The following is a 23,362-nucleotide window of genomic DNA, read 5'->3' on the forward strand; positions in this document are numbered from 1 at the left end:
TGTGTCGATGTTAGAAACATCCCAACCTGTAGAGAAATTCTGAGTTTATCTGAGCCAACTAATGACAACTGCAGGAAGAAAATCTCAACAGATTGAGAAGACACTCTGGAGAATGGCAGTTTTACTGCTAATTTAATACATGAGAACCAAAGGAGAAGACATTAAGGAGGGTTACATGAAATCCACTGGTGGCAGATTAGGGAGGCAGGAGAAAGCAAAGTGGGGAAATCTCTGGTACCGGATATAGAGTAAAGTGGAGAGACACATACTTCTTTTACATTGGTGGGTATAGGACACTTAACAATTAACATTTATAGCACATAGAGATGGTATTTGGGGAACGAAATAACAATGAGGGGCTCTGTGGGTCTCAGGTTCTGGTGGGCAATTGTGCCCTGAAGGGTCTGGAATAATGATTACACTGACATTCCAAAGATATGTTATCCTAGATGCAAAAAGACAAGACAGGCTCAGTTAAGGTGAAGACTGACCTTTGTGAAGGAAGATACCAGCCTAGGACAGGACTCAACACAATGACCTGCTTTTAGTCAGGAATTTTTATGTTCAGACCATCCTATGTAGTTACTTTCTCTGAGTTTGTAAGGCTCACAATGTAGGCCTCCTCTGGGCTTGTCAGGTTTAGTATGTGGCCCCTTTTTCATTATATATATACACACATATATTCTGCTGAACTCTAATATAGAAGCTATACTTATCAAAATTTTGTGTAGCTATTAATCTGAAAAGGCAATCCACAACCAAGTGAACACAGTGATGAAGTAAAACAATCATCTAGATACCTACTGACAAATCCAATTTTGCTGACATCTGGTCTAAGGTTACTTTTTAAACTTTGTAAGCTCCACTATTTGTCATTACATTTCTTAAACAAGGTAGAGGCTGACTGGGAGCTATTTACCAGTTCAATTTGATTTCCATTTTAACTAGTACATTATCTTTGGCCTTAGGAAAAGACTCCATCAATTTTGTGTTCCCAAAACACAAGTCCATGAATATTTTTGAGGCCAAGTAATTCAGAGACAGTTTATTCACAAAGTGCATTATTTACAGTTTCAAATAAGGTCTAATGAACTAGACAGACATTAGAGGTTCAAAAAATATTAGAACTGATGATAGCTATAAAAACCAATAGCAATCTTTTAAAATCATTAAACAAAAATAAAATGCCATTAGTTTATAGGTCTGTGAATATCCTGTCTTCTACCAAAGGAGAAACTGATGCCCACTGACCATGGATTAAGCCTAACATCTTCACATTCTTTACTTTAATTATGAATAAAACCTTTAATAATTTATTGGCTTTTTAATATATAAAATTCAATGAATTCCAAAATAAAAATAAAGTTATCATCCATAAACTCACTACTGTTTATATTTGTTTTCACAAAAGTGTAGCCTTTTGGAAAAACTTACAGAAGTAGATATGGCAAAATGATCTCTTAAAGTACTTTTTTGTCCAGTTAAGCTGATTATTAATCACTTCAAATTTTAATGCAATACCAATCATACCCCCAAATTTCCCAGGCTCCTAATAGATCAACACCAGTCTAAATCCAGAAGACTTAATAATCTATCCGTATTCATTTTACGTCTAAAAGAGCATCTCATTTCCTAATGAAAAGGTAAGCTACTAAATAATTTTATAGAGCCTCATTTTATTTTTCATGATTAGTCTATTCCCTGTTTTGAGAAAGTCTTTTAAATGTTATCTGAGAAATATTTTAGTTTAGGAATATACTTTTTGTTTAGCTTATATACTGGAAATACTGACAAGCACCTAAAAAAAATACACAATTAGTACAAAAGGAAGAAACAATATTTTACGTCATTCCTTCCCAGTACAATTAAAACTAAGGTTACTAAATGCCAAATTTCATGTAAATATATAATAATTTCCTACTTTGCTTTCTGAAAGATAGCAAATACAAAAATAGTTTAACATTAGGTTTAATGAGGGCAAATGTATTATTAGTCTTGTTTTAACTGGAAAAATGTTAGCCACATTTAGAAAAAAATACACTTACTGAGAATATAAAGAGCCAGATGAAAGAATACCAATTATTCTCCTCATAAGTAGAATACGTCATAAAACTTATTAAACATGCACTTTGTAGAAATGAGTACATTTAAAAAATACTAGTTAATCCGTGGGGAATTCCACATTTGCGTATTAACACAATTGTATCCGTCTTGTAAGGCTTTGGTATTGGTGATTCACAGCCCATCCATCATTTATCTTTCTTCTTTGCTTCATTCTTCTCTAGTTCCTCTGTCTGCTCATCCTTCTCCCCTTTCATGTTTACATTTGCTCCTCCTCTTTGGTTTTCCCCCTTTGAATTATCAGCTATTTTATAGTCTTCAAGGATTGTCTGTCCAGTTTGCTTAGCAGTTTTCTTTACCATTGCTTTGATGCCAATGTTGTCAATATTATAGGCAGTTACACCAACATTGATGGCAGAATCTACTGCATCGTGTGTAGCTTCTCCTGCAGTATGTCCATATCTTTAAAAGAAAGATTAGAGAAAGTACAATGAAATTATAAATTAAGGTCTTCTGAATTACTATTAAATAAGTCACATGGTTAGCATGTTATCCCTCAAAGCAAAATCAAAGGTTAGGCTTCAATTTAATAAATAACTTAAAACACAGGAAAGAATAAAATCACACTATACTAAGGCTGTATTTTCTCCTTTAGCAAAACTTGTGTATGAAATTAAGCTCCAAGGTTAGCTGAGATTAATGTAATAAAGACTGTTTATGTTGAAGAATAAAATATGAATTATAATAAAGATTGATAATCAGTCATTATTTCCTTTTTTTATCCATCCCCTCTGGAAATATGAGAGAATTTCCATTGAAGCAACTGCAGGACACAAAGAATCTGAAATCATTATAAATGTTCTGAGTTCTACCTTAACTAGACTGGTTAAGTCTTTTAAATTATCAGAATCTGTGTTCGTCTTTAAGCAGAAATTCTTCAACACTGTCTCCCCTCACTCCACCCCACTGTACTCACTGGCCCTCCTGCTGTTCTTTGAACCTACCAAGCACACATGTGCCACCTTGACTTTTGTACTGTCTGGATCTGCCTAGACTACTCTCATCCCAGGTATTCAACATGGCTAACTGCCTCACCTTCAAGTCTGTTATCAATTTTAAACCTATTTAAAATCGCTTTATCCCACATGCCCCACCCCACTGCCAATCACACCCTTCAATTGCTCTTTGTTCTTTTCTGTAACTTACCATCTGCTATATCTATAGAACTTATTTATGCCCACTGTTTTTGTTTTGCTTATTGTCTCACTAGAATATAAACCTGACTAAAAAAAAAGAGACTCTTCACTTTGTTCACTAATGTATCCTAAGCACTCAGAACAGTACCTGACATTCACTATTTGCTGAATAAATGAAATGAGCATTTCCTGCCCTATTCATCTCACAGTTTCTTAAGCATCAAATGTATAGCAAAGTACTTGGGGAATTATAAAGCACTATACAAAAGTAGTTATTACTGCAATAATCAATATATATATATTTAATACAATTTCTATGAGAAAAAATAATTCGAGATACTATACAAGAATACTAAAATTTAACCTGTTTTGCTTTACTCTTTACCTTTTTTCAAATACCAGACTTTTAAAGATTTTCTTGTTCATGGGCTTCTCCAAGTAAAGGATTGCTTAAACAAGAAATGACAAAAAGGCAAATTTTTATAATTTTCTCCAGGACATACTGAAGTTTCCTAGGTGCTTTGTGACCTGGACATTTTATATTAACACCAGATCTGTCCTTTGAACTAACAAATCCTCTATTACTATTAGCCTGGCCTAGAACAGGTGCTTTGTGATCCTACCAGTTTGTTCATGCTTGATTTTTTTCAATCTCAGTGTTAGAAAAGTGAAGTAATCTACTATGCTCCTGAATGATGATTCCATTTTGTCCTTTGCTATAGCAGAACCTACAATCTGTCAAACTTTACATCTATACCAGTCTTGATTAGGGCTTTCTCCCTAGTTACCAGACAGAAAAGCTTCCTGAAATGCTTCCTGCCAGTCCCTGTTGCTTTGCAATCCCTCAGTATTCCACAGGATTTGCTGATATTGCAAAACACATCGGCATTCTCCTTGTCAACCAAGACCCAGTCACAATACTGTCATCAGATGGCAATGGCAAAGGCTGAATGAGAAGAAAGGGGCAGCAGCAGTTTCAGCAACAGAAAAGTGACCATAACAATTCTTGGTCAAGCAGCTTTCTCTTAGGGCTTATCTCTCCAGGACTGTAAGCTATAATGAAGTGACATGGTAACTTATGAATCTGGCCACATTTAGTGTTTTTGAGTACAGGAAATCCTCTGCAGATTCATCTTCTTTCACTTTTGAATATTTGGACTGTTCCCTATTCTACCCACTCAGTTTAATACCTCTAAATGCTCTCATAATATTTCTATATGTAACACAATTTTAAATGCTACATTCGTTTTAATAAGGTTCTAAAAAGGGAGTCAGTCTGTGTTGGTGCCCTGATTTTGCTTGTTCTTCTTCCATGATATCTCCACTTCAGTAGCAATTCCTGTTAATTTGGAAAAATGTGCCAAACTAAGAGTCAGAAAACTAGATTCTAATACCAACTAATGGTATGACCTTAGTGAAGTCTCAACCTCTTTGCACTTCATCAATTTCCTCTTCTTTATCTCATAAGTGGGATATGTTAAAGCACGTCAAAATTCCCATAATACTAAACATTTTTAAAGACCTTGTAAAATAGCTCAGCAGTTGGGTTATTTTTTTAAATATATCCTCACCTATCACCTCTGCTTCCCAATATGTCTTAGAACCAGTATTCCTGGAAGGCATCTGTTATTCTCTTCCTTGATAAATAACCTTATAGATACTATCCATCAGTGCTTTTCTTCATTCAGATTCAAACTACACTGCTGAAAACTCCTAAAAAGCCTATCTCTGGCAAAAATATAAAGCTTATTTTTGATTTGTTACTTTTTAAAAAGTTAATTTTAATTAGAGCTTTTAAAATAGATTTTATATACAGAGTGCTACTACCATACCAATTGAAGAACAATAAAAAATGAATATAAAGTATGCTCTAAATAAGTCAATGGGGTTCAATTTATAACTTGAATGACATTTTTCAGAACTTTCTCCAGTGCATTCAGTAATGTATACAAAGAGCACATTGGCAGTAATTCTAAATTTCACTAATTATAACAAAATTTCAGTCATAATAACTTTCAAATCTGCCTAAAATTCACTTTGCATACAAACGTCATAACTATTCTCAGAACTATTAACCTTAAATAATTAAAATAGAAACAGCTTATTAGTCTATCCACCAAATAGACTAATGGCACGTGGACTATGGCCAATTTATGAAGAATGAAGCTGAAGAGTTTAAACTTTATCTTGAAATCAATGGGAATGGCATAACCGAACTTATGTTTTAAAAAGATATCACTCAGGCTGCATTGTGAATTGTAAGGATTTAAGGAAACAAGCTGTGAGCTGGACGAGTTATATTCTAAGGTACTGGTAAAGAGGCTGGAGAAAAAGGGATGAACACCAAAAAAACCCTGGTGACTGAATGATTGTAGTGGTTATGTGGTTGGGACATATAAGCCTGAAGATTAAGAGAAAAGTTAGTAAGAAATAGAATTGAGAGTTGCTGGTATATAGGTGGTAACTGTAGTCATAGGTATATATGATATCCAGGAAAAGTAGAAAGGATAGAGCATAGAGTAAACCTTAGAACCAATATTTAACAAATGAGTGTGGAAGACAACAACCTTGAGTAGTAGTTCTAAGACAAAACTGAAAGGTGAGCCCGGCTGGGCGTGGCTCAGTGGTTGAGCGTCGACCTAGGATCCAGGCGATCGGGGTTCGATTCCCGGTCAGGGCACATGCCCGGTTGCGGGCTCGATCAATGACCCTCTCATCATTGATGTTTCTATCTCTCTCTCCCTCTCCTTTCCTCTCTCTGAAATCAATAAGGATATATTTAAAAAATAAATAAATAAAAGAAAGGTAAGCTACATGAGATTATACTGTTAACAGGTTTGTAAACACCAATCTTAGAAAGAATTAAATCTTGGAGAAAGATCAATCAGGAGGAGAGGCTATAGTAAGCATTGATATTATCCATGAAAGTTGAGGGGAAAAACTCTAAGATGTAAAAAAGACATGTCTTTCAAATCTACAGATAACACAAAATGAAGGTTAATATGACACACATCAAAGCTGAAGCCAAAATGAAGAACTTAACGATGAGTCAAAATTAGCAAAGTGGAATTAAGTAAGTGTAAATGTGAAGTTCTTAATTTTAGGTACAAATATCAAAGTGTCCAAAAATAAGATGTAAGTTTAGATTTTCAATAAAAGGATCATTAAAATAACACCAACTTTGATATGGGTCAATAAAATAATAGCTTCTAAAAACATATACTCTTTGTCTTGGGTGCTGCATTTATCAAATGCTAAATGTGATCAAAACAAAGGTGGCAAATCCTGCTGCATTCAATCTGGAATATTAGATTCACTTCTGAGTTCCATATTTTGAAAAGAACGCTGATGAATAAAGGATATGGAAATCATACTGTGTATGAAATTGTTCAAGGAACTGAGAGTATTTAGAAGACAAAAAAATAAGTGAAGGATATAATGATGGTGTCTAAATATTTGTATAGTTACCAACAGAAGAGAGTAAACTGATCCGATATAACTCCTGAGTATGTTATAAAGTACTGGTTTTGGATAATACGGCATCTGCCAAAAGAGTTACCCTCGATGGACTTGAATTTGCCCCTTTACCCAGTGCAAATTTAAGAGGAATTTTAATTAAAATTCACTAAACAAAGCAATAGAACACTATACCTTAAAAGAGTAAATTCCTTATAGGCAAATATTTTTACTAAGTTTATTCTTCACAAATGTGTGTTCTAAGATAAAATATTACTGAGGGGAGAGCAAAAACGAACCTAACTTACTTAAATTATTTTCCTTTAAACAATTTAAAGTGGAAAAAAAGGTGCTTAAAAGTAAATTCAGAAGCTATATAGAACAGTGATGAATTATTTCAGGGATGGGAAACATCCAGCTCTCGGGGGAAATCATTTGGTCTGGCCCTGCCAAAGCCTCACCAAAGAGAAGCAGTTCCAGCCATCTCATCAGGGGTGAGTTAATTAATGTCTGACCAATTATAGCAGGCTAATTTTTAAGTTGATAATTTTGTATGGCACTCGAATGATGTTACAAATATCCAAATGGCCCTTGGCAGAAAAAGGGTTCCCCACCCCTGAATTATTTAGTAGATACTATACTGCAATTAAGTACAGCAGGTTTCAAATTACTTATTGCTTTTCATTGTTCCTGCAGCTCTTCATGTTCCTAAATCTAAAATAAGACAAAAGTATTAATGTAACTGACAAAAATAGTCTTAACGAATAGTTCCTATACATTTACCTAAAAATTTAAGAGTGTAATTAACTATATAGATCCTCAGGTAAACAAACCATTCATAATCAATGAACATGGTCCTGATCCATAATCAAAAGCATAAAAGACATAGAAAATATACTATTCTTAACACAATCTGCTTCTAAATATGTCTAAAAGAAAAAGATAATCCTCTGTATTGGTTTATACCACCAGAAATCAGATTAAGAAAATTTACATAAGGCATGTGTCTTTCTCCTAAGTACAAGGAATAGAATTAAGGAAAATTTAAAATAACTACTGGGAGAGAAATTTATCGTAGGTAATATGAATACAAATTTTCTTTTATACTATCATCAGTTGGATTAGAGTAGAAAAACATACTTTTTCATAGTATAAATAAATGAAAATTCAAATGTAAATATCAATTTATTACATTTACATTCACACATGTTAATAAATATCAATTTATGCAAATAAATGACAACAAAATTAAATGAAAGAACTAGCTCTTCCATTTCTTCAGTGATAAATGACCGGTTTAATACTTGCAGTTTCTTCTCTTAAAAGACAATTTCTAGTTCTGGGCCAGATTATTAATGAGTCCTAAAACAGTATTCCTTGGACAAAACCCTTTATTCCCCCGCTGTCCCATCCATCTTTCCAAGTTTCTATTCAAATCACTGTTAAGATTAAAGTACCCTTATAGTTAGAAATACAAACCTACCTAACTAAATTCCCACTTTCCTGCTTTTTATCACTCCATGGATCTTTGGAGGAAAGGATAAAAAGAATAGCAACACACATCATAACAGAAATAAATTAATTCAGAACCACTGCTAAAATATCCTATTTATCATATTAAGGTTTCTTTATTAAGGACTCAATGTACAAAATCCACACCAAAACCTGTACTTCCTTAGTTATGTGAGGCTTTAAGAAGCTTTAAGAAGGCTCTACTTAATGGTACTTAGGCAAGCATTTTTTTCCTATTGAAGTAGGAAATGGACAAAACCAATAAAGCATTTCCTACATTCTAATATGGCTGCCTAAGTATCTGTGCTAACAAATGATACCGTTAATCTAAAAATAATTCATTTTGGGTCTAAAAGCACTTCTGTCCTTCTGTTCTTGCAACAAAATAAACTATTTTTCTAATTACAGCTGATCCATCAAAGTAACCTCAGAGGCATAACACAAAGAGTATTCGTCAAAAATCAATGCCACAAGTAGCAAGAACTGAGCAGGGAGACTTGGATTTTACATTTCCATCAAAAGATTCTCAGATCTGCTCTGTATTTTCTTTTCCAAATCTTTTGGTAAAACTGACACTCCAAGATGACGTGCTAAATTGCTTTAATTCAAAGGTATGCATGCCTCAGACTGAACAAATCAAATCAACGTAGGAAACTAAGACAGTATTTCCCAAGCCAGTGGTAATGTACTGTGTTGGGAAGGAATCTAAATACATGCTAGGTAGTGGTAGAAAGTAACTCTAGATACTAAACTTGCACAGATGTCTGGCAGTGGTGGCCATTCTCTATCATCTGTCCACTGCAGACAAAGGACACCTGGCTTACATCCCAGCTCTACTACTTACTGGGGGTATAATCTTTAACAAGGTATTTAACAGCTCTATGCTTTGGTTTCCTCATCTGTAAAATGGAGATAATAGCCTTAAAGATTAAATAATACAGTACCCATGAAAAGCATTAAGTACAATATCTAATACAAAAGTATGAACTCGAATGTTGTCAGTGAGTAGATAATTAACACAAATAACTAGAAGTTGAGAACACCATTAATATTATAAAAACATTAAATATTAAGATCTAAACTAATTCAAAGCTAAGAAAGCAACTCAGGTCCTTTATATATATGAAGACAGAATAAAGAGGTAAAATCAGAAGATCCTGTTTTTAAGTCTCATTTTTAATACCAGCACTATTCAGATGAGCTTGGGCAAATCATTAATGTCTATCCATTCCAATATAAATGTATAGTGGTAGATTCAAATAAGATGTGACAAAATTTAACATTCTTCATACATATACAGAAAGAGCTAATATTAACAAAGTACAACAGTTTAATTATAATTCAGTTTTTCCCATCAAAACTACAGACAAATATCACCCATCAAGAACATGCAGTTAATTAAGTATACAAAAACTCTAGGCTTTTAAAAAATAAATCTATGTTTTTGCATTAATAAACAGATATTTACAACAATTAGTAATAGGCAAAAAAATCACAGTAATTCTATTATTTGCTAAAAATATTTTCCTTACTTGAGAAAAATAGCAAGTGAAAAACGTTATCAGATACTTAATAAAAATAACTACGCAATCAATTTAACTGTTCTGGATTTTACAAATGCTGTAAGACATTTAGTCATTGAAATGATAAAATTCAACTTACTTGTATCTGACAGTTTGTACAGTTTCTGCTGAAACATTGTTAACAATGCATTTAGCAGCACATTCCAATCCCTGCCAGACAGTTGAAAATCCTGCAAATACATTTAAAAGTAAGTAAAACTAGCCCACAGCAAATAGATCTTCCTAGTTTAAATTTCTGGCCTTTAGTTACCTTGAACACTACTTGCTGCTACAACCATAGCGCCATCCAGGGGAGACTTCCCATTTCTGTCTTTTTTAAGAGATTCTGGAACAAGTTTGCTTCCATGCTTCTTGACATGTGGAGCTAGTTCCTTTCCAACACAATTTGCTACAGTACAAACTCCATCAACTAATATAACCGTAAAAAAACACAAAACTTTAAAAAATATGTATTCTTCCCTTGATTTTACCATTCTTATTTAGCAAAATTCTTATACAAGCATCTAAAGTTGTTTTACTGCATGTTACCATTTCTGTTTAAGGATAAGAACCAAGACTGGCTATTTTTTAAACAAAGTCTATTGTTTGGTTTAAGGATATGTCTGCAGAGCCTATTGATGTTTTTAATCCTGCCTCAAATATATGTTCTTTTTGGCAATTTGCTTAAAAGAAAATGATCTATCTTTTCTATCTGATTGCTGCAATATAAGATGGGTAGCTCCACCTTTCAGGTTTTCCATCTAAGGGTATTTGTATTTTTCCTCCATATCAGCAAGTATCTCACTGAAATAGTAATAAAATATTTAAGGCTACATAAAAGTAAACAAACCAAAATCTGATTCAAAAGAAAACTAGATACCAAAAAGATAATCTTACAAAATTTAAAGATAATCCATTAAGAAGCTATCTAACCATCTTAAAATACCATACTTTAGAGCTGTCAAAGGAGAAGGGGTTAGAAGCATAGTGCTTGGGAAGGCTGACACCAGAATCACTAAATCAGCTTTACTGAAACAATATACTGTATCCCTTTTCTTTTAACCCTCAACTACCATGCAGTGAATAGTCCTTAAAAGAAGTGTAATATTCAAGGATAGCAAACACATATTCAGGACCATTCCTTTTCCAAGGCACAGATGCTCTCCTCTCCAACATAATCAAAACAACTTTAACCAGTGTTTCTCATCCTCTCTATATGCAAGTAAGAATCACCTAGGGATCGCATAAAAATGCAGTAGATATGCCAACTTCAGAAATACTGTTAAGGCTTTCTGACAGGTTGATGTTGCTGGTCTACAGATTCTACTATGAGTTGGAAGGTGAAACTGCTTTGTCCTAATTATTTACTCTTAAAGTTAAACCATCTAAATTGAGCATTCATATTAACTTGATTCTTTTTCATTTAACTGAAAAGAAGTAAAGACATCTCAAGTTACTTTACCCAGGAACTGACTGACTTTCGCTGCTCCTCCTGTAGCCTGCTTTGCTATATGAAGTCCCCTGGTCACAGCTGGACTAACTTCCACTGGTTTTTCCTCTGGTTGAATCCGTTCTCGGAGTTTAGAGGCACCTTTCTGGATTGCTTTGCCAGTAAATTCAGCACCTTTGACTAAACTCCAACTTACCCAGGAAGCACCTTTTAAAAGAAAATTTTGAAGCACATAATATTATAGGCTGATTGTTCCTTTAAACCCTTTAACTAACTGATAAACAGGAAAAAATCCAAGGAGTTCAAATATCAGATTCCAAACATGCCATTCAAGCCAACTTTGCACTTACAGTTTTCTGCCTGGAATATACACATATTCTAAGTAAATTCATCTTTAATATTTATATCATATATCACTCAATAAGAGTTCTGTAGCACTCTTTGTTGCCACTACAACTTGTAGGTCTCTCTGCATACCACAATATACTATTGTTAGGGACTAATTTGGGGTTATGGTTCCATTAAGATAGTACTTGGCTAGAGGACCTAGGTATCCTTGTTCTTTTTGCCTTAGTCCAGGCACCACATTCTCCCCATTGAGTCCTTTAGGGTGACAGACACAAAGAATGCTAACTGGAAACCAAGGAACCTATGTCTCAAACACCAAGGCAGAACTCTTGCTTACTTGCTTTAGCCTAAAGGCATAAGGCAGGGGGTCCTGTTCCTCCCTCAATCCTAAACCCAAACCTCTGGGTCTCAGCACTTTTTAGCTTGCAATATAAATCTGAATGACAAAGACATGAAAACACCCAAGGAATGCATGAGAAGAAATATCTACAGAAGAAAATTGAGAGGCCTAGATGGTATAACCATATCTCATGAGAGTAGGTTCTCGTCCTTTGCTTTGCTTGGGTTTCTTGTACAGAAAGAGGCTGTCAGAGAGAAAGCAGGATGCCAGAAACTTCTCTAGTGAAAAGGCTCCCAAGGGGCATGTGGCGAAAGAAGTGGGAAGGAAATGGGAGAAGCAAGATAAGATACACAAGGAGAAAGGTTCCCCCTAAGAGGCGGAGGAAAGTGTTACCCTGCCCTGAAGAGAGCTTATCATTTTAACTATTTCCTTTTTGGCAATACCCTGAAACAAGTTTTTAAAACTGCACATATAAAATACTTAAGTATCTTCTCCCAAGGTCTGTGGCATGGTTCTTACATAATTACTTCAACCTATGAGTGAGCAAGTATCCAGTGATCATGTGAAATCCACACCTATTTAAAAGTGCTAGCAATGAAAAGTGCCAAGTATAAATGATTAGAAAAACTGATGAGTTTCCGTCAACATGTCTACCTCCAGTTCCAACCCTGCTACCACTGTCCTACCCTTGGCGGAGAGGATCAGGTCTCAAACCCAGGCAAACAGGTTCCATCCATGAATTACCGTAACAATAAAGGGACTGAAGATGTCTATTCAAAAAATAATTATGTGTTTCTAGAGTTAAGTTATAGATTGAAAAGTTTTAAGAAGTAAAAACCAGCTGAACGTGAAAAAGGAAGAGTGAGATACCATAAAATAAATGATAACGAAACAAAGGAGAGCCCAAGGAGACTGAACAGCTACAATGAAACTCTTTAACAAATGAGGGATGAAGTCGATTGATGACTGAGAAAAATAAATGGAAATGAGATAAATGAAAAGTCATAGGACTAATTATGAGAAATACTAGATGCAAGTTATAAACAAGCCATTACCGTGGAAGAGCATAATAAGAGTAGTAAATACGTTAAAACTGTAGACATTGCAATAGAAGATAAGGAAATGTAGCATTTCATTGGTAGCCATTAAGAGCTTTTAAATGGCATGTGTAATGCCAGATATACATTTAATCTATCCATGTACACATCCTATGCACCCAGTTTATGCTGAGAGATACCAGGCCATGAATGTTTGCTAAATAAATGAGAGGTTCAGTCTATTATCACCAATCCTCTACCTCCTCCCAAATTAGCTTATTAGACTCTATTCCATCTAAAATGTTTGGCAGTTGCCTTCTTAAAATGTAACTCTAGACTTCTCAAGCCAATATTTTACACAGGTAAATTTTAAGCAGTTATTTTATTTTTCAGCTTTTACATTCATAAAAGACTGTAAATTTTACTGATTTTACTCATCCTTTGACAGGTGAACAGGAATCAATCTTGGGCTATGGTGAATGAACTCAATTTAGATACCTGATTACTCATCTTTGTACAGAGCCTGCATGAGTCAGATAGAATACTTTCTTGACAAATCAGATAATTTTCCCTGGGGTAAATCTTCAGTATTTTCTGCACCTTTCTTTGCTACTTGTGCCTTAAGTATTTGGTGAGCTAGTGTTTTTTCATTCTACTTATTAAAAAGCACATAAGGAGACATATACTCTAACTGACATTTAAATGATTTTAATGTGAGCAACTGTTAGGGGTCTTCCTAGATCTCCTAAGAGTATAGTATGAAAAGGAAAAGAGTTACAAGCCTGAAGACACTGAGAGTTATTTTGAAAGCTCTAAAGAGATCACTCCCCAAGATTAGATGGTTCTAAAGATGCTTCACCTCCTTGAGTAGAACCAGTCTGTAGAATCTGTGTGGTACCTAGGAGGCCTAAGACATTGTGGTAGGTGATATTTTCCAAAGATGTCCAAAAACTGTCTTCTTATTCCCACCTGTTCTTTCAACATGATCTTGACATTCTTCCCATTGAGAAGTGGGGTCTATGTCTTATCCCCTTGAATCTAAGCAGGCTTCTTACTTGCTTGTAATGAGTGATGTGGAAATTTACAAAGAGTATGTCAGGGTAATGCAGCTTCTGCCTATTTGCTGGACCATTCACGCTTGGAACTGAGTTACCACATATACCAGACTACCTTAAGGCCATCATACTGAAAAAGTCAAGCTGAATGGATAGGCCACGTGCACGCACTCCATTTGTCAGTTCTAGATTTTGAGTTCTCCTAGCCCAGGTGTCAGATGTGTACGTGAAGGAGCTTCAGGTGATTCCAGCCCCCCAGCTATTGTTACTAGTCAGCCAGAGTCTTCCTAGCTGAGGCCCTGACATCAAGAAGCAGATACAAGCCATCCCTGGCCCACAGAATTCCTAAGCATAAACAAATGTTTCTCGTTTCATGAGATTAAGTTTGGGATAGTTTGTTACACACTAATAGTAAGTGGATAATCTTATAGCAGTATAAACTCAAAAGACTTAAGAAAATGAGCTTTGAATGTAATTATCTACAGGTGTGAATACAGGCACACATGACTACTGACCTAATAACAGCTTAGCAGCCTATAAAGGTAAGGGGCAGGGTAGTAAGAATAAAGGTTTTTCTTTACAATTTCTTTGAAAATCTCTTTCAAGGATCAATTTTAACTGTTACAATTATAATTTAAAGAACTGGCTTTATCTTTCCTTCTTATCTCAAGCAGCATTTTGACACTGGGCAAAATAATTTGTTAGCTCCCAACTAACTGGTTCTTTTTCACTTATTTTAGCTTGTTGGTTTTTCATGTTGATTTCCTCTGCTTTAAACACCTTTATTAGTTTAATGAATTTTTACTACAGATGGAAACCTATATTGATAAGTCCTTTAAATGACTGGTGCAGGTCCCTTTACTGAGTCATGAATTTGGGTTACTGAATAGTAACTGGCAATGTTTTTTAAAACTAAAATAGGTGGTCTAAATCTGAGAGCTACTAGTTGAAAAGCTAAAATATTAATTAAAGAAAGATATATATCAGTAATAACCATTCAAGTTTTAAAATAATTGATCTGAAGCCCTTTGTAACCATAATTAAATAGCAGGGCCTACTTCCAAAACAGCTTGGCTGTAATCCTCAGATCTTCTCATGCTTGCATTGCTCTGTGGTTAGGGAGTGCTGCTTTGTTTCCAAAGACAGACGAATATCTTACCATTTTTTGGTTGTGTAGAGGGAAGAAGGGGAGAAAACAAAAGGATTAAGGGGAAATTTCAAAGGGAAATGGAAAATAACTAATTTCACGTTCAGAACTATTTGAGAGTTTGGAGATTCCTAAAGCCTTTCACTATCAATTTTCCTAAGAGTAAAAGAGAACAGACCAAGAACTTACACCTATATGACAATATGTTCCTTTTATTTTTGTCTAAGTGTTTATAAACTGACCATTTATAACCAAAATATAAAATGTTATCTTTCTAAATATTCTCTTATGGGTCCCAAAGGTTTCACAGTAAAGGGGAAAAAGTTAGCATTACTGTAATACCTGACAAAATGTTTTGAGCCACTTTCTCACTCCATTCAGGTAATTCCTTTGCTTTTTCTTCTGCAACTGGCTCATAGGGTACCATATGACTCAGATTAACTTCTTCACTTGAAGTACCTTTAGCCTAAATAGTAAACATGTTTCAAATGTGAAACAGTAAAGTACTAAGAGGGGGAAAAATTATAAGCCTTATGTAATAAAATATTAAGCCAACAAATACTCCATATAATTAACGAAAATATCTCCGGCTAACCTAGTTACCAGTACATTTTATAGCATAAGGTGAAATACCATAAAGATAAAAACTGTGGTCTTATATACAGTCCCAGTGGTAAGATTTAAATACCAACATATCTCCAATACAGCATTTATCAAATCATATTTAAAATGACATTTTTCTTTCCTTGAAGAGACTATGAGTTCCTTCATATTGCTATCACCCCCTAGATATTAGCATGCACACGGTACTCAGTGAGATTAGGAGATTTGTTAAATGAGGAAGATGTATCCAAATAAACTGGTTTTGACAAAACCCAAGTAAAAGCAAGTAAAAAATATATAAACACAGAACAACCTGACATTCCATTCGAATAGAAATGGGAACAGATATACCTGTAATTTGCTAATTGAATAGTTATTATGAGAGCTAGAACCAACACTCAAAATCTCAAAACTAAATTTATTCATTTCAAGAGCTTAGGAGCAGGCTAACTCAGACCTTATAACTTGAAAATCAAACTTCCCAACAGAAATCAAAGAGAACTTCACTTAAAATATAAAACATTAAAAACAAAACAAAAACTTCTACAAGGGGGAAAAGCCACTCATAAGTAAAAACTAAATACAAATTTAAGAAAATATTTGACAATGGGCCAGTATCTGTAAAATATATATAGCTCCTAGAAACTGAGAAGAAAAAGACTAGGAACTCAGTAATAAAAATGGATAAAGGACATTAACAGACATCATAGAGAAAACAAAATTTAAGGAACCCTTAAGCAGATACTCAACATCACTCATAATAAAATTGCAAATTAAGATATTCCAATATACCATTTCTCATCTATCAGACTGCCAAAATACAGAAATGCTGACCACCAAACCCTGTTGACCAGGCTATGGGAAAAGGTACTTTCATACACTGCTGGTGGGAATGCTCAACAGTATAATCCTTAGGGAGGGCAACTTAGCAAAATCTATCAAAATTACAAATGCATTTATCTTGTGACTCAGTAACCTCACTTCTACAAATTTGTCTGATGAATTACCTACAAATGTATAAATCAATAGATTTACAGTTATTCACCGAAGTATTGTTTATAATAGCAAAAAACTGGAATCATGCCAAATACCTGTTAACAAAAAATTGGTAAAAGAAATTATGACATATTCACACAATGAAATACATAGTAGCTGGAAAAAAAATTGAGGAAGTTCTCTATTTATTGACGTGGAATGATCCCCCCAATTTTTTATCAAATAAAAAAACACAGGACACTCTATATGATATTACCTTTTGTAAAGAGAGGGTGAGAAATAGTAAGCTTTATGTGCTTTTATTTGCCTCAAGAAACCCAGTGAAAAAATACAAGATCCTAATAAATGTGACTGCCTACAGTGGCAGTGAACTGTTGTGGACATGGACAAAGGTGAGGGTAAAGCTGTTCAATGCTTTTTATATAATTTGATTTTTTTAACCAAGATATTAAATTTTTTATTTTATTTATTTATATTTTAAATATTTTTCATTGATTTCAGAGAGAGGGAGGGGGGAGAGAGACGGAGAAAAACATGAATGAGACAGAAACATCAATCGGCTGCCTCCTGCACAGCCCCTACTGGGGGATCAAGCCTGCAACCTGGGCATGTGTTCTGGTCAGAATCAAACCAGCAACCTCCTGGTGTATGAGCCTACGTTCAACTAATTGAGCCACACTGGCTGGGCAATATTAAATTTTTAAAAAATGAAGTTCTAACTTATGTGGAAAAATTTCCAAGTGTACTGTGAAGTAAAAAGCAAGGAGCAAAATAGTATATCTTACATGCCGCCATTTGTAGTAAAAATTATACATATGTGCATGTATATATATATATCCCCATGAAATAAATATGTATATAAATATGTATTTTAATACGCATAAAGTATATCTGGAAGAATAAGAAGCTAATAACAATGTAGAGCTGGGAGCTAGGAGGATGGGGGACAGGAAGGAGAGGCAAACTTGCTTTTCACTTATGTATCTTTTTTTACCTTTTGAATTTAGTTGGGTTTTTTGGTGCATTAACTTAAAAAAAATTTTTTTTAATAAATATATTTCTTGGAACCACTTTGGACTCCCAATGTCCTCATAAAACTAGTCTAAGATGTTCAATATAAACCACAGTGACACTTTTCAAGTAAATATAGAATATTCACCTGACAATCATTAATTCCAAAGATATTATTGAGCACTTACAATATGGAATACAACAGTAAACAATACCAAATTGCTTATAATTCAATACTCACACAATGCTATTTTCTTTCTTTATACATTTGTTTATATTACTACTTCTGCCTATAATACCCTTCAACCTGCTATTTATATGGCCAACTCTTCATCTTTCAGGACTAATCTTAGCCATCATGTCCTCTAGGAGGAGCCTCTTGACTGCTCCTCACATCAGCAATATGCCCACACTTTTTTCTGAGGCCAGGTAATACATTAGATAGAAGGTACAACCTAGCTTTCTATATAGTCTATGTACCTTCATCTAATAATCTCACAAGATAGAAATGATCTCTTTGCTAACGGGTCCTTTCCACTAGATGGTCAATTCCTTGAGATGAGAAATTTAAACTTTTCCAGCTATGCTCAGCATTCTAGCACTTAATACTTACTAACTCTAATCCAGATTTATCATTTATAGCATACCATATACTCAGAATCTAAGAAATAAAAGAATAAACTACTAAGTAACTACAAAATATGTTAAATTACCCATCCTGTCTTGTTGACTATCCATTAAGAACTAAGGAACGGAATAAAAATGGCAGTTTTGCCCGGCCAGTGTGGCTCAGTGGCTAAGCATCAACCTATGATCCAGGAGATCCTGGTTTGATTCCCAGTCAGGGCACATGCCCGGGTTTTGGGCTCGATCCCCAGTGGGGGGCATGCAGGAGGGAGACAGCTGATCAATAACTCATCATTGATGTTTTTCTCTCTCTCTTTCTCTCTTCCCCCCTCTCCCTTCCTCTCTCTGAAATAAAAAGATATATTAAAAAAAAAAAATGGCAGTCTAAGAAAAAGCATACCTAGCCCCAAGATCCTGGTGTACATAAGAAGGTGGAGAACAACACAAAACAAAAAAGTACGTGCATTATTAAGGTAAATATAAAAATCTTTCAAATAGTTGCAAAAAAACAAAACCTATCCCTCAAAACATGGAATATCTTTTAAAACACTTTAACAAACACTTGGAAAGGGAAATATTAAAGCTGCTAATTATGTTTACTAATGATCACTCTGTGACTCCATGAGTTGTTTTTTTTTAGTAAATGGGGATAAGATCTTAAAATAATTGAAACTGGTTAAAGGTACCTTCAATTAGAACACACACACACACCTCATTGGTCTTTTACTTACCTTTTTACCCCGTTTTCCTTTATGACGTACATCTTTACTGTCTTGGTCCACTGAAGGACCCAACTGTCTCACATCAGAGCCAGTGGCTTCCTTTAGTTGGTCAGAGGGGCATCTTGCTCTACCAGGGATTTGGAATTCATTTTCTCCTTCAGCCCGGTTCCAGTTCGCCTAGGAAGTAAAGGACTAAGCTTAGATGAAATATGACTTTTCCCAGGTGACCTTCCTCTAAGCTACAGTACAGTGTTCTAATAATATAACAGTCTCATTTTAAACAGTTACTTTTGTTTGTCTTTCCCCTATACTTCAGTTTTATCTCATCGCCAAACCTCAAACCTTTGAGTTCATTAGTTTATAGCGTACAAACCTAAGCGAAATTTCAAAAGACAAAGAATTAAAAACTTACAGCAATTTGTTGGTGGTATAAGCTATCATTCAGTCAAATGCAGCTACATTTGAATTTAATTATATAATAATTAGTAAGTTTTAGGGAACATATGTAAGACTAAGTAAGTTTAAAGGCAATTAACAAAACTCATGTCCAGTTTAAATACTCTGCATTGTTGGAAAACTGTTGATTTTTTTTTCCAGTTAATACTAAAGGTATTCTGCTAGCATACACTTTGCTGAATGAATACTTAAGAGTAAAAAAGATAGGTCAAAATTATTGCTACAACTAATTTTTATTTACAGTTGGAGTTTTGGGAAAACAGAGCAAACTGAAAACAACATGCAGCCAAAAAATGGAACTCAAAAAAGAAGTATATATATATAACCTAAAAATCAGTTTAATTTCTTTCCTAAAGCCCCAGTAATATAGGTCCAATGAATGTAGGGGTGAAAGGAAAAACAGCTCCATGATAGGTCTGGAGTACTAAAGAATGTCACTTCATTCTGCCAGTAAACAGTAAAGCTAGTAAGACTTACCCTCATATATATTTCACCATGTTCCTGCCTATATGTGGGTTTTCTTCAATAAATACTGTAAATGTACTTCTGGTCAAGATGGTGGAGTAGGCAAAAGCTGTGTTTGCCTCATCTCATGCCCACATCAAAATTACAACTAAATTGCCCATGGCAGTGTTGCTAAGTGGTGAGAGCATCAGCTCATGCACTGTGGGGTCTCGGGTTTGGTTCCCGGTCAAGGACAAGTACCTGGGTTGCAAGTTTGATCCCTGGCCCCATTTGGCGCACGTGCAGGAGGCAACAAATTGATGTGTCTCTCTCACATCGATGTTTCTCTCTCTCTTCCCTGCTCACTTCCACTTTCTCTGAAAATCAATGGAAAAAATTGCTCATGTGAGGATTAAAAAAAAAAAAATTACAACTAAATTATATAACAGCCCTAGCTAGTTTTGCTCAGTGGTTAGAGCATCGGACTTTGGACTGAAGGGTCCCAGTTCGATTCTGGCCAAGGACATGTACCTCAATTGCAGGCTCAATTCCCAGCCTGGTCCAGAGCGAGCTGGAGGCAACCAATCGATGTGTTTCTCTCACATCGATGTTTCTCTCTCTTTCTCTCTCTCCCTTCCACTCTCTCTGAAAATCAATGGAAAAAATATCCTTGGGTGAGGATAAAAACAAACAAATAAATAAATAAACAAATAAATAATAGAACAACCAACTTGAGAACCACCTGAAGACTAGCTGAACAGAACGCCTATAACTAAGGATATAAAGAAGACATGTCAAGACTGGTAAAATGGGCAGAGACTCAAAATGGGCTGGTCCCACACTCACATGTGGTGGTTGAAAAACAGGAGGCATATCTCAGGTGTGGAGGCTACCCCTGAGGAGCAAGGAGTCCCCACAACAGCTGGCTATGAAAATCAGTGGAGATTAGATCCAGGCATGCTTTTAAAGTGCCTGGGTACAGACTCACTCACAAACATTTGCCCTAAGCTCCAACAAAGGGGCAACAGCTTGACAAACACCAGGAACATAATATAGGGAAGAACTGAATTGTCTGGCTTCAGAACGAGGGCTGGAAGGACAGCTTTCTCCCAGATAGAAGTGCTGGCAGGGTGCCATTGTTCCTTAGTTTAGCCCTCCCCTCAACCATTGAGCACCATATCTAAGTCTCTATTAACCCAAATAACATCTTTCTCCCCCAACACTCATGATTTGCTGAGATCCTGCGCCATCCAACTCATGCACCTCTTTACTCTCTTTCAGCAGCTGTTCTATACAGGCAACTGGCCTCTGCCTATACTGCAAACTTCCCTAAAATCTCTCAAAGGTCCACAAGCCCCAAATAAATAGCAGATGGCCTCAGCATGCCCTGTACCTCTTGCTAAGTGGCCCCAAGCCTGGCACTGGTGGCAGCCAGCCTCAGTTCCCAGTATAGCCTTTCCCAGGCTCCTCCCAAACCCAAACACAGGCAGCTACCAATAGCAGATAACTATGTAGCTCCTACCAGGTAGCCCTGGACTGAGCGCAAGCAGCAGCTGACTTTGGCAAATACCAGAGTACCCCCCAAGAGAACCAACACATCTGGTGGCCAGCTTCAAGCCAGACCAGAGCAATACCCAATTGGCACATAAGAGATACATCCATAGAGTGAGTGAACTCAGCAGGCACCAAAGGGCAGATATAGCAAATCCCGTTCTGTAGGGTTACCTTCTAACAAAACCACTGGATGAATAATTGCCCTCTACAATTCTGAAATCCTTTATAAACATCAGAAAAAAAATGCTTCCCCCCCCCAAATGCTTGTTTCTGTATTTACAGTTGCACCTGCCCCACCCACACTAGAATTCCTGTTTCCTATAATCTTATGCTCCGTTTTCTTCTATAGCTCTTATATCCTTCTAACGTATTATATACTAATTTGCTTGTCTGTTCACAAATACAAGTTTGGAATTTGCTATAAATATTGACTAAGATTGTGAACTCTGGGGTGAAAATGCCTAGGCTTACGTTAAAGTAGATTTTCATCCTAAAAACAACCACACAAGTTACCTGGAGCCGAAGGTCAGACATTTGTCTTAACAGATCCTCGAAGAGTTCTCTATCATCTTCTGGTAATTCAGAAGACAAGACGACCCCAACAAAGCATCCTGATGCTTGTAACATTGTATCAGGAAACATGTAGGCTCCCACAGTACACTTAAGAACTGGAGATCTATCAGGAACTAGAGGATACAACCAGTCACAAACCTGAAAGGATTAGTTTAAAAAATATATATATATATCAATGAACAGAAACTAGGTTTTCACCAAGGTTTTAAAATTTATACCAGAAAATAAACATTTCAAAGTTTGAAATTCATTTTATAAGGCTTTATAGAACCATTAGCATCAACAAGTCCCCAATAAAAATTAGCAATTTACTAGTCTGATTTTCCAGCAAACTATTCACAAGAACTGTGCTAAAACTGTTACTGATCCATCTTTTAATACAGTCTTAAAACTGGTGCCCGTAAATAGCCCAGTTAACCAATAACGGTCTAACTTTAAGTAAGTAACGGTCAAAGATACTAAGGTTTTCTCTATTATGTAAATTAGACATCCTTTGTGGAAATAAAATCAAACTGTTTTCAAGTATTCTACATGTACTTACTGATTTAATTCTCACAACAATTCCATGAAGTTGGTTAGTATTTAATTAGAAACTCGGCATTCACAAGACAGAGACTAAAAATAACCACTGAGTTGTTTATTGGATTTACTATTGGGGACCCTGAGAAAGAAGATGCCTCCTAAGAAGGGCTCCTGGTGGCTAACTGGGCTCAAATTTTAAAAAAACAGACCCTAGCAGCCATTTCTGTATAGGCTTCTCAGGCAAACTGTACTTCAGGGAGAAGCCTGCACCAAGCAGCCTGCCTCTTGCACTGAACTGCCCGGCTGCACAGTGTTCCTGAAACAGTCGGCCAACTCTTATAAAGGAGTTCCTGGAATTCTATTTCAACCAATTGGACTGAGGCTTTCCCATCCAACTGGAGCTGTGCAGCTACAGACCTCAGCTTCCACACAGACCCAATCAGAGTGGCTCCATTCTGACCAATCAGGACTGTTTTCTGGCCCAATCAAACTGAAAGGATTTGGAGTCCTCCTTTCTATGGACAAACCAATCAGGGACCAGGGGTGGGAACTTTGGTGTGTGTAAGTCAGCTTCCCTGTAGTTCTAGAAGGGCTTTTCCTTTTCCACCACAGACTAAAAGGTGGAGCAGATGAGAGCAGTGCTGTCTATCGTGAAAGGGGCCTGGCTCCAGGGCCACCTGATAGTACTAC

The 23,362-nt window shown here is 35.7% G+C and overlaps 1 protein-coding gene across 3 annotated transcripts in view; it reads right to left on the reverse strand.

Moving 5' to 3' along the window:
- Positions 1–106: 106 nt before the first annotated feature.
- The window catches only part of SPART (spartin), a 40,282-nt gene continuing 17,026 nt past the window's right edge, over positions 107–23,362 (reverse strand). For 2 of the 3 annotated variants that reach the window (XM_081127292.1, XM_081127293.1), the window contains exons 3-9: positions 22,091–22,288; positions 19,133–19,300; positions 15,507–15,630; positions 11,250–11,444; positions 10,059–10,217; positions 9,888–9,978; positions 107–2,523 (exon numbers count right to left, since the gene is read on the reverse strand). In XM_081127292.1, the coding sequence (XP_080983418.1) occupies positions 2,250–2,523; positions 9,888–9,978; positions 10,059–10,217; positions 11,250–11,444; positions 15,507–15,630; positions 19,133–19,300; positions 22,091–22,288 (1,209 nt within the window). In that variant the 3' untranslated portion in view covers positions 107–2,249. The remainder of the gene's footprint in view (positions 2,524–9,887; positions 9,979–10,058; positions 10,218–11,249; positions 11,445–15,506; positions 15,631–19,132; positions 19,301–22,090; positions 22,289–23,362) is intronic. The other variant, XM_081127294.1, reaches the window with a different exon arrangement.

This window comes from Miniopterus schreibersii, assembly GCF_964146895.1.
Source record: "Miniopterus schreibersii genome assembly, chromosome: 2".
Taxonomy (NCBI): Eukaryota; Metazoa; Chordata; class Mammalia; order Chiroptera; family Miniopteridae; genus Miniopterus; species Miniopterus schreibersii.